This window comes from Oryx dammah, unplaced genomic scaffold, assembly GCF_014754425.2.
Source record: "Oryx dammah isolate SB20612 unplaced genomic scaffold, SCBI_Odam_1.1 HiC_scaffold_13, whole genome shotgun sequence".
NCBI lineage: Eukaryota > Metazoa > Chordata > Mammalia > Artiodactyla > Bovidae > Oryx > Oryx dammah.
Window position 1 is genome coordinate 2,940,300 of NW_024070197.1, and position 16,610 is coordinate 2,956,909.

Genomic DNA, 16,610 nt, shown 5'->3' on the forward strand with positions numbered 1-16,610 from the left:
CATTATGTTACTGGTGGGCTTTCCTGGTGACTCAGATGATAAAGAATCTGCCTGCAACGCAGGAGACCTGAGACGAAACCTTGGTGGGAAGATCTCCTGGAGAAGGAAATGGCAACCCACCCCAGCATTCTTGTCTGGAGAACCCCCATGGACAGAGCAGTCTGGCGGGTTGCAGCCCATGGGATCACAAAGATTCAGACACGACTGTGGGACTAAAACTATTATCAAGGCTCTGAACTTGAAAGGTATAGTACTTGCCATTTGTAAAGTGATAAAAAGTGGCAGAACAGACAGTTTGTTGGGGGCTTAGAGGGACATTATGACCAGACCTGCATGGACAGCTTCAGGAACAAAGGATTCCAGGATTAAAAGATTTCCACAGTGGAAAGGACATAAGTATAGCTATGGCTGATCCATGTTGATGTATGGCAGAAGCCATCACATTACTGTAATTGCCCTTAAATTAAAAATAAATAAGTTAAGGGGGAAAAAAGTTTGCAACAGGACTTCCCTGGTGGTCCACTGGTTGGGAATCTGCCTGCCCATGTGGGGGACATGGGCCCAATCCCGGGAATGGGAAGATTCCACATGCCTCGGGGCAGTTAAGCCCTTGGGCCACAAGCCCATGTGCCTAGAGCGGGTGCTCCACAACAAGAGAAGCAACAGCAATGAGAGACCCTGCTCCACAGCAAAGAGCAGCTGCCTTCCCACAGCTAGAGAAAGCCTGTGCACAGTGACGAGGACCCAACGCACGCAGCAATTAGTTAATTAAAAATTGCAACAACCAGCCACACTTCCTCCATTTTTAGTGTGTGTGTGTGTGTGTAAGGGTGAAAGTGTGAGTTCATATGTGGGTATTTAATCTATATTGTTCTCCCTTCTGCTTGGAATTTTCTTCCCCATAGGCTAGGGTTATTTTACATTCAATAAACACTGACCATCCCTCTCACTCCCCAAAAAACCCATCTAACTCAGGTAAGATGATTCTTTGGGGCGCAAGTTTACCGTCTCGTTGGTCTGCTGGCTTTCCAAATAAAGTCACTATTCCTTTCCTGAAGAGCTCATCACTCTGTCCCTTGACAAGCAATGTGAGGTTGGAATCAGAGCACATTCATGAGACATTAGCAGAGGAGTTGTTCATTTTAGACAAAATCCATAGACATCACTCTCACAACTGATACCTGTGGTTTAAAAGAAAATACGCAGATGGCCAACAGGCATATGAAAAGATGCTCAGCATTGCTAATTAGTAGAGAAAGGCAAATTGACACTGCTAGGAGGTACCACCTCATACCAATCAGAATGGCCGTCATTAGACAGTTTATGAATAATAGATGCTGGAGAGGGTGTGGAGAAGAGGGAAATCCTCTTACATTGCTGGGGGAGTGGAACTGGTGAAGCCACTGTGGAAAACAGTATGGCAGTTTCTCAAAAAAGTAAAAACAGAGTTTCCATATGATCCAACAATTCCAGTCCTGAGCATATATCTGGAAAAACCTATACCTTGAAAAGATTCATGCACCCCTATGTTCATGGCAGCAAAACTTACAATAGGCAAGACATAGGAACAGCCTAGTTGTCCATTGAGAGATGAATGGATAAAGAAGATGTATATGCTTATACACAGAGAGAATGGAATACCACTCAGACATTTAGAAAATGAAATCATGCCATTTGCAGCAGCATGGATGGACCTGGAGATTAACATATTAAGTGAAGTAGACAGAAAGAGAAAGACAATTTTCATGTGATATCACCCATATGTGGAATCTAAAAGGAATATATCAATGAAACAGGAACAGACTCAGAGACATAGAGAACAGGCTTGTGGTTGGCAAGGAGGGAAGGACTGGGAGCTTGGGATTAGCAGATGAAATCTATTTATACATAGAATGGAAAAGAATGAGGTCCTACAGTATGGCACAGGGAATTCTATTCAGTATCTTGCCGTAAATCACAATGGAAAAGAATATATATGTCAAGCTGAATCAATTTGCTGTATGGCAAAAATGAACTATATTTCTATATATTTTTTTAATTTTTAAAAATTTATGGTTTAAATATCTGCAACATTACATGGCAGTAAAATGCACAAACTGAAATGACAAAGAATACAGATCAATTCTAAAACATGATATTAAGTAAATAAAAGGACATTTTAAGTAGGGTGACTGTACTGTTACTTCATTACGTACATAATGAACGAGACCAGATTTATTTACTTAGGGAGCATCATAAGGGGTTGACTGTACCAACCCCAACCTGCAGCAAAACGGTATGGAATCACTGCCCTTACTGAGGTTCTTTCCTGTCTATGAACAACAGCTGAACTAGGTGTAGGTCTGCCCTTGGCCTCCTGAAAGAGCTAGGCCATTTTGTCCCAGTTTGGAGTTGATTGTTGTGGACACGCCCCTCACTCAAGCATTCTGGAGCTTGGAAGTCTCTACTTGACATATTTTGCATTCATCTGAGTATCTAGGAAGCAAGGTTGTCCACCTGTTTAGGCAGAACAAATCCCCCTCCCAAAAATCACCACAGTCACCTTTACACACGTTATCTTTGTGTACATGTGTGGTCCTTGGATTGGAAAGGGAGGAAGAGAGAAAGAAAGAGTGTTGTGTGTGCAAAGTCTCCACTCACAGTCACGAAATAATTTCAGATGAAGAAGAGTCAGAGAAATACAAATATCACATGATATTGCTTATTTGTGACATTTTAAAAAATGAAGTTATTTACAAAACAGACTCACAGAGAATGAACTTACGGTTACCAGGGGGGATAGTGTCAGGGTGAGGTTAGATTGGAAGTTTGGTACTGACAATACACACGGCTATATTAAAAATGCATTGCCACAAGGACCTACTGTATAAAACAGAGAGTTCTACTTAATATTCTGTAACTATCTAAGTGGGAAAAGAATTTGAAAAGCAGCAGATGCACGTATCTGTATAACTGAATCACTTTGCTGTACACCTGAAGCTAACACAGTTCCTTAATCACATATATTACAATGCAGAATTTTTTCACATTTTCAAAGAACCATAGTACGCATGTCTGGTCCTCCAAAAGAATGCAGAATAAAAGTCTCTATTAATGAGTCTTTAATTGGCAACCTGCACTGAGCCTGACATACGAGGTGGGAGCATGTGATTTCTCTTGTGCGAAGAGTTAAGGTTAATGAGATTTATCATGAGCTTGGGAAAAGCATCCTGCATGGTATACACTGAAGCACAGTTACTACTTCCTAAAGGCAGCAAGATCTGTTCAAATACTCTTACATTGATAGCATTTAGAGAAACAAAAAGTGACGATCGGGTCATGGGCGTGCCCAGTGCTGTGGCTCAGGTCAGACTTCCATCCCTGGCGTGAGAAGAGGCTGGCCATCTTCCCATGTAACATGAACCAGGCTGACTGTACCAACAACACCGCCCGCCTTCCGCATCCTGTGACTCTGTCAGCTTTGCTCAGTTCTGCCTCCTGTCTCACATAAGCAGGGCAATGTGCCCCAGTCTCCTCAGCCTCCTGAGTCTCGGTGAGTCCAGGAGACACGGTCAGAGAGGGTTATGGTGGAAATTAGGAGGTCTTCACACCACTGACCAGGTTCCCTGGATGAGGGTGCAAGGAGCGTGGGGTCCATCAGGACAAGCCATCTCTGACGTGCTTTTCCTTCTAGGATTCTGTGTGAGTCTGAGGATCTGGGCAGCTGTGGGTGAGTCCTCCCCATCCCTTATTTCTCTGTTGAACAGAGCAGTTGGGGCTGATGCAGATGACACTGGGGGCTGGGGTGAGACCCCTGTGAGTACCGTGAGAGCCACGTGTCGTGTGGATCCCATGTCCTCCTATTGGCCTTGATACTCATCTTCATTCTCCCCAGAGGTTAGCCCACCTCTGGACTCTGGACTTGAAGGCACAGTGTGAAGTCTGGGAGCTGGGAGCTGGGCCCACTGAGTGCCATTTCAATCATGAGAGGGGAGCAAGAGGCTGCAGCCCACAGACCCTCCCCTACAAGCTGGCTCATGGCATCTCCAACTGGCCCTTAACAACAGGATCTGCAGGACCACCCACTAGACCTGACCCCAGGGAAGGGTCTGGCCATCAGGCAGGGCCACCTGGACCTTCTCACACATTTGATGTAAGTTAGCTAACAAAGGAGCCAGGGTCAAGGTTTACTTCCTTCTTTGTAGGCAAGTGGCTTTTTCACTGCTTAGTTGTGTTAGTGTTAGTTGCTCGTGTCCGACTCCTTTTGACCCCATGGACTGTAGCTCACCAGGCTCCTCTGTCCAAGGGATTCTCCAGGCAAGAATATGGAGGGGGTTGCCATTTCCCTGTCCAGGGGATCTTGCCAACTCAGGGACTGTACCCTGCTCTCCTGCCCTGCAGGAAGATTCTTTACTGTTTTGAGCTACAACAAAGCAACAGGGAAGTCCTTTCGCTTCTTGTCCAGGCATCAGTTTTTCTGTGGTGTTTTATTTTGCCTTCATTGTGCAGCTTGCAGGATCTCAGTTCCCTGATCAGGGTTTTGATTTGGGCCCTTGGCAGAGAAAGTGCCAAGTCCTAACCACTGGACCACCCCAGGTTTTCTAGGTTTTGAGAGAAACTTATTCACGTTTTGTCAACCCAAGGAGTGATTCATGTCCTGAGAATCTCTGTGATGTCCGTCCTGGGTTGACTGTGTCTCTGTCTGTCCCCAAGCCCCAGGTGTCCTTGAGCATCAGGGTGATGCACTTTAGGGAAGGAGGGTTTGAAGAATTAAAGGTGAAGCGCCTGTGAGGGCAGTGAGGAGAGCTGACCATTCCTATTTTCTTCTCAAAGCCTGTGTCTCCTTCTCTCCTAGGTAAACATGAGAAGCTGTCTTTGTCTGCCTGGCCAAGCCCCATGGTTCCCTCAGGAGAGACTGTGACTCTTCAGTGTCACTCTCGATCTCCACTTAAGAGATTCAGACTGTTCAAAACAGATGGGAAAGGGCATTTGCCTAAGCTCCAGGGACATTATTTCAACAACTTCACCCTTGGCCCAGTGACCAGAGAACATGCCGGGTCCTACACGTGTTCTGGAGCCGACTGGTCTGCACTCAGTGACCCCCTGCAGATTGTGGTCACAGGTAAGAGGGGTCCAGCCCAGCCCGGACACCCGTGCCTGCAGGCAATGCTTCCCTAGGTACACGTGCCCGTGCAGCCCAAGACTTCCTCAGGATCCCCAGCCAGGACCAGATCAGGGAAAGAGAACCCACTCTGAGAGTTTAAACTCAGGGTGTTGAATAGAGGGATGGGGTGCCACAGCACAGGAAGGAGGAGCCTCCCTAGGCATGAGTTAGACAGGATGCTGCCACTGCCTGCCAGCACGGAGGATGGGGAACAACCCTGATCCAGCACCTGCCACCCAGTAGGGAGCTGTAATCCCATATGAAGGAGCTGGAGCCCCAGGTAAGGAGCCCCAGGAAAGTCTCCAGAGGCATGAGGTGGGGTCACAGGTGGGGAAATGTTCCCTTTTTTCTCCATCTCCATTACAACATCCTGCAGTCATCACCCACATTCTAGATGAGTGTGAAGGGAGCCAGGGTAAGCATCCTCAGGCCCACCCCAGCCCCCACCAAGCATATTAGGGATGGGATGAAGCTGAGAGCATGGGAACCCACTCCAGTATTCTCAACTGGAGAATCCCATGGACAGAGGAGCCTGGCTGGCTACAGTCCATGGAGTTGCATAGAGTCGGACTCAACTGAAGTGACTGAGTATGCATGCATGAACCCGAGAGCAGATCCAACAGCTAAAGAGCTTAGAATGAGCACAGACGAGGCTGGAGGCCTTGAGCAAAGAGAAACATGAGCCAGAGCCTGAGAACAAGGCTAAAGAGAATGCAACAGGACACACAGGAAGGGTATCTGGCTCCAATGGTAAATGGGGAGGAGTTTTACATCTTCAGATGTCAGGGGAAGCACTGAAGTGGGGTGACTCACTGAAGCTCACAACCTCTTTGCTCTTAGGTGTGTTCACAAAACCCTCCATCTCAGCCCACCCAGGGCCCCTCGTGCAGGTGGGAGAGAATGTGACCCTCCGCTGTCACTCACTGGTGTGGTTTGACAAGTTTATCCTGCACCAAGAAAACAGCACAGGGCTATTCCTGAGGTATGGAGAGACGCTCACTGGCTGGTATGACACAGCTGACTTCGTCATTGGCCCCATGACTTTGGCGAGTGCAGGCACCTACAGATGCTATGGCTCTGTCAGCCACTCCCCCTATGAGTGGTCAGCCCCCAGTGACCCCGTGGACATCATCATCACAGGTGAGTGTGACAAGACCAGTCCCTTCTGCTCTCTGTGTCACAGAAGGTCTGGTGTCCACTCCAGCATCAGTACCGGGAGAGAATGACAGGCGTGCAGAGACACTCACAAACTCGGGAGAGGGAACAAAGCAGAGAGCGAAGAGCTGTGAAAGCAGAAGGGAAAAGAGAACAGAGTCCTTGCCGTGTGCTAAGGGGAGGACACAGCTGGTGACAGAGCGAAGGAGCGAGAACGGGAAAGAACGACCAACGGAGAAAAATGCACCAGAACAGGGACGCGGGCAGTTCCCCACTCAGGCAGCCACCGATGGTGGTTAAGGGGTTGGTTTCCCGCTTTCATGTCAGAGCTCCCTTCCTCTGTCAGCAGCACATGTGATACCAGACGCCCTGCAGTCCCGCCCCTGGGTGATGGAGATGGAGGTCGACACCCTGACGTAGCTCAGCTTCGCGGTTTAATGCACAAAGAGGAGGGGAGTGGTCCCACAACCCTCCGACTAAAGAGTCCCTTCCAGCCCCTGGGGGTGGGCAGGGCAGCGCTGAACACTGCCTCAAGAAAGAGGTGGTCAAAGATCGAATGAGATTCTGGCAGTTTCCACTCCATAACCTTTTCTTCTGGGTCAATACCATGTTTTCTGATGGTCCCAGAAGTAGTTAGTAGTCTATTTAGTTACTAGTCTGTTTATTTAGTTAGTAGTCTGTTTATTTGAAGAGAACAGCACATCTGGTTGATTTTTAAATTTTATTTTATCTTATTTATGTTTGTTGAAGTCTAGTTGAATTCAGATGTTGTTAATTCCTGTTGTATAACAGAGTGATTCAGTTATTCATATACATATATTCTTTCTTTGAAAAAGGATATTAAATGACAATCCATTTTAAAAATTATTAATTTGTTTCAAAGGATTTTATTATTATTTTTATTTTTACTTTAAATGACACTCCATATTTAAAGTTATTTCTGAAGTTTTCCCTGTGCCGGGTATCCCTTGCTGTGGGGCTTTGTCTCCTGGCAGTGGGCCGCCTTCTCATTGCAGTGCCTCTCTTGCTGCACACTTCTGGCTTTACTCCTATACTTAGGACTAGAGTTACTCTGTGCTCTGAGATCAAGGTCTCTTCTTTGCAGTTTGGTCCAGGAAACCTTCTCTCTCAGTCCAAGGGGGACCCATGGTGAGGTCAGGGGAGAACGTGACCTTGGTCTGCAGCTCCGAGAGCGCCTTTGACCAGTTCCATCTGCTCAGGGAGGGGGGGAACCTTGGACGCCTGCTCACTGGAGGGCGGGGCCCCCATGGAGCACTCCAGGCAGAGTTCCCTCTGGGTCCTGGGACCCCAGCCCACAGCGGGGTCTACAGGTGCTATGGCTCCTTCACTCGCTCTCCCTACTCATGGTCAGACTCCAGCGACCCACTGTTCCTGTCTGTCACAGGTGAGGACCTCTTCCTGGCCCATGCTTTGTTCTTCCTGTTCAGTCACTATGTTGTGTCCAACACTTTGCCACCCTGTTGACTGCAGCATGACAGACTCCTCTGTCCTTCACTATCTCCTCCTCATGGGTCACAGCCTTGTAGTGGTGAAGGGGCCTTCGTACCTCAGAGAAGCTAAGAGCCAGTCGTGCAGGGCCACCCAAGACAGATGGGTCATAGTGAAGAGTCCTGACTAAAGGTGGTCCCCTGGAGGAGGAAATGGCAGCCCACTCCAGTATTCTTGCATCGAGAACCCATGAAGAGTCCCGTGCTTTACAATATACTACATGAGATTGCACTGGGCAAAAAGTCCATTTGCGTTTTACTGTATCATGAGCTCTATTTCAAGTGCTCTGTGCTGGCATCAGGGGACCTTAGGGCTTCTGGAGAAATGGAGGTAATGAGAACCAGAGAGGGAGACAGATGATAGATGGCATCTCAACCCTCTTCCACCTCCTGTATGGATGCTCCACAGCAGAGTCCTGTCTACTTAGGGAAAAAAGAAAAGGGTCAGGGTAGACCCAGGAGGAGGAGAGGCTGGGCTGATTTGGGAAGATCAGAGATTGCCTTGGCCCCTTGCTCTTAAGTGTTTTCCCAGAAGCATCTCTGATATACAGGTGATTTCCCAATTAAGGAGCACAGACACTCGTTCGCAGAGCAGAGAGGATGTCTCCAGCTTGCAGCTGTCTTTCACCACCAGGCATATCCTTCCCGCCTCCTTCCACCATTCGTTCTCCGGGATGGAGGGTCTACTTAGCACATTCACGGGGAGGGACCAGAAGCCCGCCCCTCCCCCATCAGTGCTCTGAGGGATGACAAAGTCAAGGACAGGCAGGAGGTCAACCTTCCAGAAAGAATAGTCCTCATTCAGTGGGTATGAGGAAGGTTACTCTTCACCCCTTCTGGCTTTTCTCCCCTAGTATCCACTACAAGTACTTGCCCATCAACCATGGATCCACACACCACAGAAGGTAAGCAAGACGGTCTCCTCTCTCAGCAAATTTCTGAGAAGACAGAGGGCTCCTGTGTGAGTGTTGGCTCTACCACCTCCCAGCTCTGTGAACTTGGGCTCCTCAACGTCCCTGTCATGTCAGCATTTTAGACTGTGGTCTGCCTAGAACCAGAGGGGGCATTGAGCTTCTCATGCTCTGTGACTGGGAATTTCTAAATTGAACAAAGCAGGTCAGAGTGACCTAACCCCATGCTTAAGGGAGATGCTCACCCTTGCTCCCCCAGGATCTTTGGGGAAGGATGGCAGGACAGGCAGAGAATTTTAGGGAGCACCTTCAATATGTTTTATTCCTCTGTTAGTGTTTTGTGAACTAAGCATTCCACAGGTCAGAAATAAGTGTCATGTCTTCTTGAGGATTCCATTCCGGGTCTATGTGGATGGAGGGGGAAATGTACTCTGCATTAAAGGGTCACATTCAACCAGAAACACCATGCCTGTCATACGGGGCAGCAGAGAAAAACTGCATTAGTGCCAGGGGGACCTTGGTTCAGACGTCTGCTGGTCTTGCACAGCCTCTTTACTTTATCCACTGCTAGCATCTCTCCTGGATGCTTTGGTACCTCCTGGGTTGTGGAGACCATAACTGATCAGGTTGATAGATACTGACATTTTGATGCAAGAATACAATAAATCAAGTGTGTAGGGGCACAGCGTGTGCAATGAATACCCGGACCTTCTTCCATTTGCTTGTTGGCAGAAGCACCGCTTCCTCAAGAACACTCCAGCATGTGGCACATTGTCCTCGGGCTTGTCATAGCCTTCACCTCTACCAGCATCATCCTCGCTGCTCTTGTCTGTCACTGGTGTTCCACCCAAAATCGTAAGTCTGAAGGTGGTGAGCTCAGCATCATCTGACCCAGAGGGAGGTGGGCTCATAGCAGAGAATGGCATTTTCACTTTTTGTAGGTTAAAAACTGATATCCGTTGCTGTAATCCCTGATGGAACATCTTCCAGAGACCCATAGAACCCTGTTCTTTTTATGAAAATATGTACTGATTTATTCTTGGCCACATCAAGTCTTGGCTGCAGCATGGGGAATCCTCATTGTGGAGCTGGGGTGCAGTTCAAGGCTGCAGAGCTCGTGGGCTCAACTGTTGCAGCATTGAGGATAGTTGTGCCAAGCATGTGGGATCTCAGTTCTCCTGCCAGGGATAGAACCCACGCTCCCTGAACTGGAAGGTTGACTCTTAATCCCTGGGCCACCAGGGATATTCCAAGCCCTGTTCTTCCCTTCAACTACAGCCATCCATTTTTCTCCCCTACATGATCTTGGGACTCTGCTGATATGTAGAAGAGCTTGGTCCACAACGGAAGTCATAGGACCCACCCATGGGTTTGCACAGGTTCCTGAGACAGTCCATGAATGGCTGGGCTTGTATATGGAATGTTTGTTTTGTTTTCATTTAGTGGAAAAGACAGGCTCAGCAACCTGGGGCACGTCTCTGCCTTTTTCTAACTTTGATGTAACTATCAAAGTTACGGAGGTCTGGAATAACTGCCTCCACCCCGAAGAGCCTTGACTCTCTTCCATTCACAGATGTTGCCATCAAGGAAGGAGAGCCCATGGAAGACAGAACAGTGAACGGCGAGGTGAGTCCTCCAGCCCAAATCTTTGCCATCGTCTGAGCCCCTCCAATGCCCAGCGGCCCAGCCTTTGAAGATCACATCTCAGTCCATCATTCTCACCTCTCTCCTCTCAGGACTCTGCAGCAGAAGACGTGATATACGCTCACTTGGACCTCGGGACCCTCTCCGAGAGACAGTCCACTCCTGCTCCCCTGAGGCCCATGCACCCCTCTGCCGAGCCCAGTACCTATGAGGAATTCAATGTAAACCAAGGCCATGCTGAGCCCTGACCTGGCCCCATCCTCTGAGCACACAGAGTGTTACAAATCAAGGACCTAGATCTCTTGTTAAAGGGGTTCCTCATGGACACTCCTTCTCCTCCAAAGCAGCCCAGCAGCTCTGAGGTGAAGAGTGGAGTCCAAGAATTATAGTATCGTCTTCAAAAATCCCACCATCTCTTAATAATCTCCTGGCTATTCTAGGACTCTATTGTAACTATCTCACCTTTTGGGGAGATGCTATAATCAATCATATATTCTAGGTAGCTTATCATGATCACCCTACTTTTTCTAAAATTCCAATAAAGCATAAAAAATTTGCCAGTTGATTCTTCAAATTATTCAGTTTACAATAAAACAAAATGAATAAAAATAAACCCCTCTATTCAGTAACATTTTACAAGGGTAAACTTATTTACAAGACTGAAACAGACTTGTAGACTTAGAGAAACAAACTTAGAGTTACCAGAGGGGAGGAGTTGGGGGACAGATAGAGGGGAGTTTGGGATTGACATGTGCACACCATTATATATAAAATAAATTTATTTCTGTGAAAAAATAATAATGCTAGTTGGCAAAATAAAAAGATGAAGTATACTCTGAGATAGCCAGTATGGTGCCACTAACCATATTAGGCTGAATACATGCATGCTAAGTCAATTCAGTCATTTTTGTGACCCGTGGACTATAGCTGCCCAGGCTCCTGTGTGCATGGGATTCTCCTAGCAAGAATACTGGAACTGAACTGAAGTATTCCATTGTATATGTATATACCCCATCTTCTTAATCCAATCATCTGTTGATGGGCACTTAGGTTGCTTCTATGTCCTGGTTGTTGTAAGTAGTGTGGCTATGAACATTGGGAGGCATGTATCATTTTGTTTCTTTTGCATTTATTTCTGCCCTAATTTTTAAGATTTCTTTCCTTCTACTAACCCTGGGATTCGTCATTTCTTCCTTTTCTAGTTGCTTTAGGTGTAGAGTTTGGTTATTTATTTTTTAATTTTTTCTTGTTTCTTGAGGTAAGCCTGTATTGCTATGAACCTTCCCCTTAGCATTGCTTTTAGTGTCCCACAGGTTTGGGGTTGTTGTATTTTCATTCATTTCTATGTATATTTAGATTTCTTCTGTGATTTGTTGGTTACTCAGAAGCATGTTGTACAGCCTCCATATCTTGGAATTTTTAATAGTTTTTTTTTCCCGTAATTGACATCTAATCTTACTGCACTGTGGTCAGAAAAAATGTTTGGGATGATTTCAATATTTTTTTTAATTTACCAAGGTTAGATTTATGGCCCAGGATGTGATCTATCCTGGAGAAGGTTCCATGTGCACTTGAGAAAAAGGTGAAATTCATTGTTTTGGGGTGAAATGTCCTATAGGTACCAATTAGGTCTAACTGGTCCATTGTATCATTTAAAGTTTGTGTTTCCTTGTTAATTTTCTGTTTAGTTGCTCTATCCATGGGTGTGAGTGAGGTATTAAAGTCTCCCACTATTATTGAGTTATTGTGAATTTCCCCTTGCATACTTGTTAGCATTTGCCTTACATATTGTGGTGCTCCTATGTTGGGTGCATATATATTTATAATTGTTATATCTTCTTGGATTGATCATTTCATCATTATGTAGTGTCCTTCTTTGTCTCTTTTCACAGCCTTTATTTTAAAGTCTACTTTATCTGATATGAGTATTGCTACTCCTGCTTTCTTTTGGTCTCCAGTTGCATGAAATATCTTCTTCCAGCCCTTCACTTTAAGTCTGTATGTGTCCCTTGGTTTCAGGTGTCTCTTGTAGACAGCATATATAGGTGTCTTGTTTTGTATCCATTCAGCCAGTCTTTTGTATTTTGGTTGGGGCATACAACCCATTTACATTTAAGGTAATTATTGATAAGTATGATCCCGTTGCCATTTACTTTGTTGTTTTGGGTTTGAATTTATACACCCTTTATGTGTTTCCTGTCTAGAGAAGATCCTTTAGCATTTGTTGAAGAGCTGGTTTGGTGGTGCTAAATTCTCTCAGCTTTTGCTTGTCTGTAAAGCTTTCGATTTCTCCTTCATATTTGAACGAGCTCCTTGCTGGGTACAGTCATCTGGGCTGTAGGTTTTTCTCTTTCATCACTTTAAGTATGTCCTGCCATCCCCTCCTGGCCTGAAGAGTTTCTATCAAAAGATCAGCTGTTGTCCTTATGGGAATCCCCTTGTGTGTTGTTTGTTGTTTTCCCTTGCTGCTTTTAATATTTGTTCTTTGTGTTTGATCTCTGTTAATTTTATTAATATGTGTCTTGGGGTGTTTCACCTTGGGTTTATCCTGTTTGGGACTCTCTGGGTTTCTTGGACTTGGATGACTATTTCCTTCCCCATTTTAGGGAAGTTTTCGACTATTATCTCCTTGGGTATTTTCTCATGGCCTTTCTTTTTGTCTTCTTCTTCTGGGAATCTATGATTCGAATGTTGGGGCATTTAACATTGTCCAGGAGGTCTCTGAGGTTGTCCTCATTTCTTTTAATTCTTTTTTCCTTTTTCCTCTCTGCTTCATTTATTTCTCTCTTCCACCTCGCTTATCCTATCTTCTGCCTCAGTCATTCTACTGTTGGTTCCCTCCAGAGCGTTTTTTTATCTCATTTACTGCATTATTCATCATATATTGACTCTTTGTTATTCTTCTAGGTCCTTGTTAAACATTTCTTGCATCTTTTCAGTCCTTGTCTCCAGGCTATTTATCTGTAACTCCATTTTGTTTTCAAGATTTTGGATCATTTTTACTATCATTATTCTGAATTCTTTTTCAGGTAGACTCCCTATCTCCTCCTCTTTTGTTTGGTTTGGTGCGCATTTATCATGTTCCTTTACCTGCTGAGTATTTCTCTGCCCTTTCATCTTATTTAGATTGCTGTGTTTGGGGTGGCCTTTCTGTATTCTGCCAGTTTGTGGTTCCTCTTTATTGTGGAGGTTCCTCCCTGTGGGTGGGGTTGGACGAGTGGCTTGTCAAGGTTTCCTGGTTAGGGAAGCTTGCGTCAGTGTTCTGGTGGGTGGAACTGGATTTCTTCTCTCTGGAGTTCAATGAAGTGTTCAGTAGTGAGTTTTGAGATGTCTATGGGTTTGGTGTAACTTTCGGCAGCCTGTATATTGAAGCTCAGGTCTATGTTTCTACATTGGTGGAGAATTTGCATGATATGCCTTTCTCTGGAACTTGTTGGCTCTTCTTGGTGCTTGGTTTCAGTGTAGGTATGGAGGCTTTGGGATGAGCTCCTATTGGTTAATGTTCCCTGGAGTCAGGAGTTCTCTGGTGTTCTCAGGTTTTGGACTTAAGCCTTCTGCCTCTGGTTTTCAGTCTTATTCCTACAGTAGCCTCAAGACTTCTTCATCCATACAGCACCAATGAGAAAACATTTAGGTTAATGGTGAAAAGATTCTCCACAGTAAGGGACACCCAGAGAGGTTCACAGAGTTACATGGAGAAGAGAAGAGGAAGGAGGGAGATAGAGGTGACCAGGAGGAGAAGAGGGGGAATCAAAAGAAGGGAGAGCAGTCTAGCCAGTAATCAATTCCTTATGTGCTCTTCACAGTCTGGAACCCTCAGAGAGGTTCATGGAGTTACATAGAGAAGAAAAGAGGGAGGAAGGAGATAGAGGTGACCAAGGGGAGAAAGGGGGGAATCAAAAGGAGAGAGACAGATCTAGCCATTAATCAGTTCTCTAAGTGTTCTCCACAGCCTGGAACACAGAAAGAGATTGACAGAGTTGGGTAGAGAAGAGAAGGGGAGGAAGGAGATAGAGGTGACCTGGGGGAGAAAAAGGAAAGTCAAAATGGGGAGAGAGCAATCAAGCCAGTAATCACACTCCTAAGTAAAAATAGGTACTGAAGATTGGATTCTTAAAGGTACAAAATTGATAACAAATACCAAAAAGCAAAGATTAAAAATCTAGAGTAGAGGTTAGACTCTCAAAAATACACTATTAAAAAAAAAAACAAAACAAAATCACAAAATTATTTAAAAAAATATGAAGTTTGCTTTAAAAATAGTGGGGTTTTTTGCAAGGTAATAGTAGGTTATAAAAATGAAAATTAAAGGATTGATTGAGGACTGAAAAATAATTTTTTTTTAATTTAAAAAAATGATAATGGTAAAAATATATCTAAGAAAAAATATATATATATATATCTAAGAATTTCTCTGGAGCTGTTGTAGGCAGTGTGGGATCAGTTCAGTTTCAGATAGTTCCTTGTTCCATCTTATACTTCTGAAGATATATAGGCCCCTTCCAATGTATTTGGTGCTAACTACAGGGTTTTAATCTGTTGGACCTGTCACTTCCAAAGTGTCCCTCTGTTTATCTTGGCTTCTGTTTTCAGGTCTCTTCACTGTCTAATTTCTGCCCTGACACAAAGGGGCGAAGGTGGTCACTTATTTAGGCTCACTTGTTCAGGTGTGCTGTGGGGAGGAAGGAACACTGCAAACAAATATCCCTGGCATGTGTGGGGAGTGCTCGCAGTGTCTGGGCCACACGGTTTGCCCCGCTCATGCCGTGTATGCTTTCCCAGTCTACGCTGCTCAGTCTCCAGGTTGCTCTGCAGGGGAACTTTCTGAGGTGAATCTTGGGTTGCGTGCACTTCCAGGTCTAAGCCGCTCAGGTTCAGGTTCTCGGGTACTCCACAAAGGCACAGAGTCACTCGGTTGGGCCTGTGTTTTGTGCCCTTCCCAGGACCGAGCAGCTCAGGCGACCAGGTGCTCGAAGAGTGCAGTCTCCTCAGGTGGGGGGTGCGTTTTATCACCTCACCCGTCCCAGCCGCTCAGTTTTCCGTGTGCACAGTGGGCGCGCCTTCTCAGGTGTGCCGTGTGTCTCCTCTGGGGAGCTGATCTCTGGCTGCGACCCTGCCGGCAGATGTCAACCATCCAGAATCCCAGGTTTTGGTTAGCAACTGGGAGCTTGCTCACAGTTTCGTAGAGGATTCCATCTCTGGGGCTGAGATTGCCCCTTTCCGGCTCTGGCTGCCCCCCGCCTGCCTCCCTGCCTCCAGCGGGGGATGGGCCCGCCCACAGCTGGCCGGCAGTGCCCTGGGTTAGGGTTTTTCACGGGATAGTTCTTTCTCTCTCTCTTTTTCTCTCCCTCTGGCTATCCCACAGTTTGGGTTGCTATCTCACAGTAGCTCCCTCAGATTGCCCTCTGGGCACTCAGGCCCGGTCCTTACCCTAAGCAATGCAGCCCGTGCCTCCCTGTCCAGGCCCCGCTTGCTGGTGGCAGACGCGAGTGTCTGGGCTACTTCTCTGGTAGGAGTTGCCATTAGGCACATAATCTGTGGGTTTTATTTGTTTTGTTTTGTTTTGTTTTGTTTTCCTACTGGTTATGTTGCCCTCTGAGATTCCAAAACTCCCCACAGACCTGCCAGTGAGAGGGTTTCCTGGTGTTTGGAAACTTCTCCTCTTTTAAGACTCACTTCCCAGGAAGGGGCTCTGTCCTTAACCCTTTTGTCTCTCTCTTTGTCTTTTATATTTAGTCCTACCTCCTTTCGAAGACAATGGGCTGCCTTTCTGGGTGCCTTATGTCCTCTGCCAGTGTTCAGAAGTTGTTTTGTGGAATTTGCTCAATGTTCAAATGTTCTCTCGATAAATTTGTGGAGGAGAAAGTGGTCTCCCCATCCTATTTATCTGCCAACTTAAGACCCCTCTAATCCTTCTCAATCCTTGAAAAATCCCAACTGTATTGAGATATAATTGACATACTCTACAATTTACCATCTAAAGTGTATAACTCTATGTTTTTTAATTATATCTCCACAGTCACTCAACTATCACCACAATCTAATTTCAGAACTTTTTAAACCCCCAACCTCCCAAAAAAAACCCTATTACCCATTATCACTCACTGTTCAATACCCTGTCTCTCTCCCAGCATTGGGAAACCACTAACTTACTTTCAGTTTCTATAGACCACAAAGAACTTTTTAAAAAAAATGTGGTAAGACATACATGACCCAAAATGTACCATTTTTTTTAAAGTTTTTTCATTA

The 16,610-nt window shown here is 45.7% G+C and overlaps 1 protein-coding gene across 1 annotated transcript; it reads left to right on the top strand.

The window, feature by feature from the left end:
* The first annotated feature begins 3,497 nt into the window (after nt 1-3,497).
* On the top strand, nt 3,498-10,955 carry LOC120871887 (putative killer cell immunoglobulin-like receptor like protein KIR3DP1). Its single transcript, XM_040251888.1, has 9 exons — nt 3,498-3,532; nt 3,674-3,709; nt 4,835-5,101; nt 5,984-6,283; nt 7,389-7,703; nt 8,661-8,711; nt 9,450-9,572; nt 10,291-10,343; nt 10,454-10,955. Exons 1-9 carry the CDS (start codon nt 3,499-3,501, stop codon nt 10,607-10,609), a joined length of 1,335 nt encoding a protein of 444 aa, XP_040107822.1. The 5' UTR covers nt 3,498; the 3' UTR covers nt 10,610-10,955.
* The last annotated feature ends 5,655 nt before the right edge of the window (nt 10,956-16,610 follow it).

Bases quoted from the DNA above. Each gene is read 5' to 3' on its own strand.
- LOC120871887 (XM_040251888.1), top strand. From the start codon at position 3,499: ATGTGCCCCAGTCTCCTCAGCCTCCTGAGTCTCG. The intron at 3,533-3,673 runs GTGAGTCCAGGA...TTTTCCTTCTAG, and splicing joins CCTCAGCCTCCTGAGTCTCG to GATTCTGTGTGAGTCTGAGG. The intron at 7,704-8,660 runs GTGAGGACCTCT...TTTCTCCCCTAG, and splicing joins ACTGTTCCTGTCTGTCACAG to TATCCACTACAAGTACTTGC.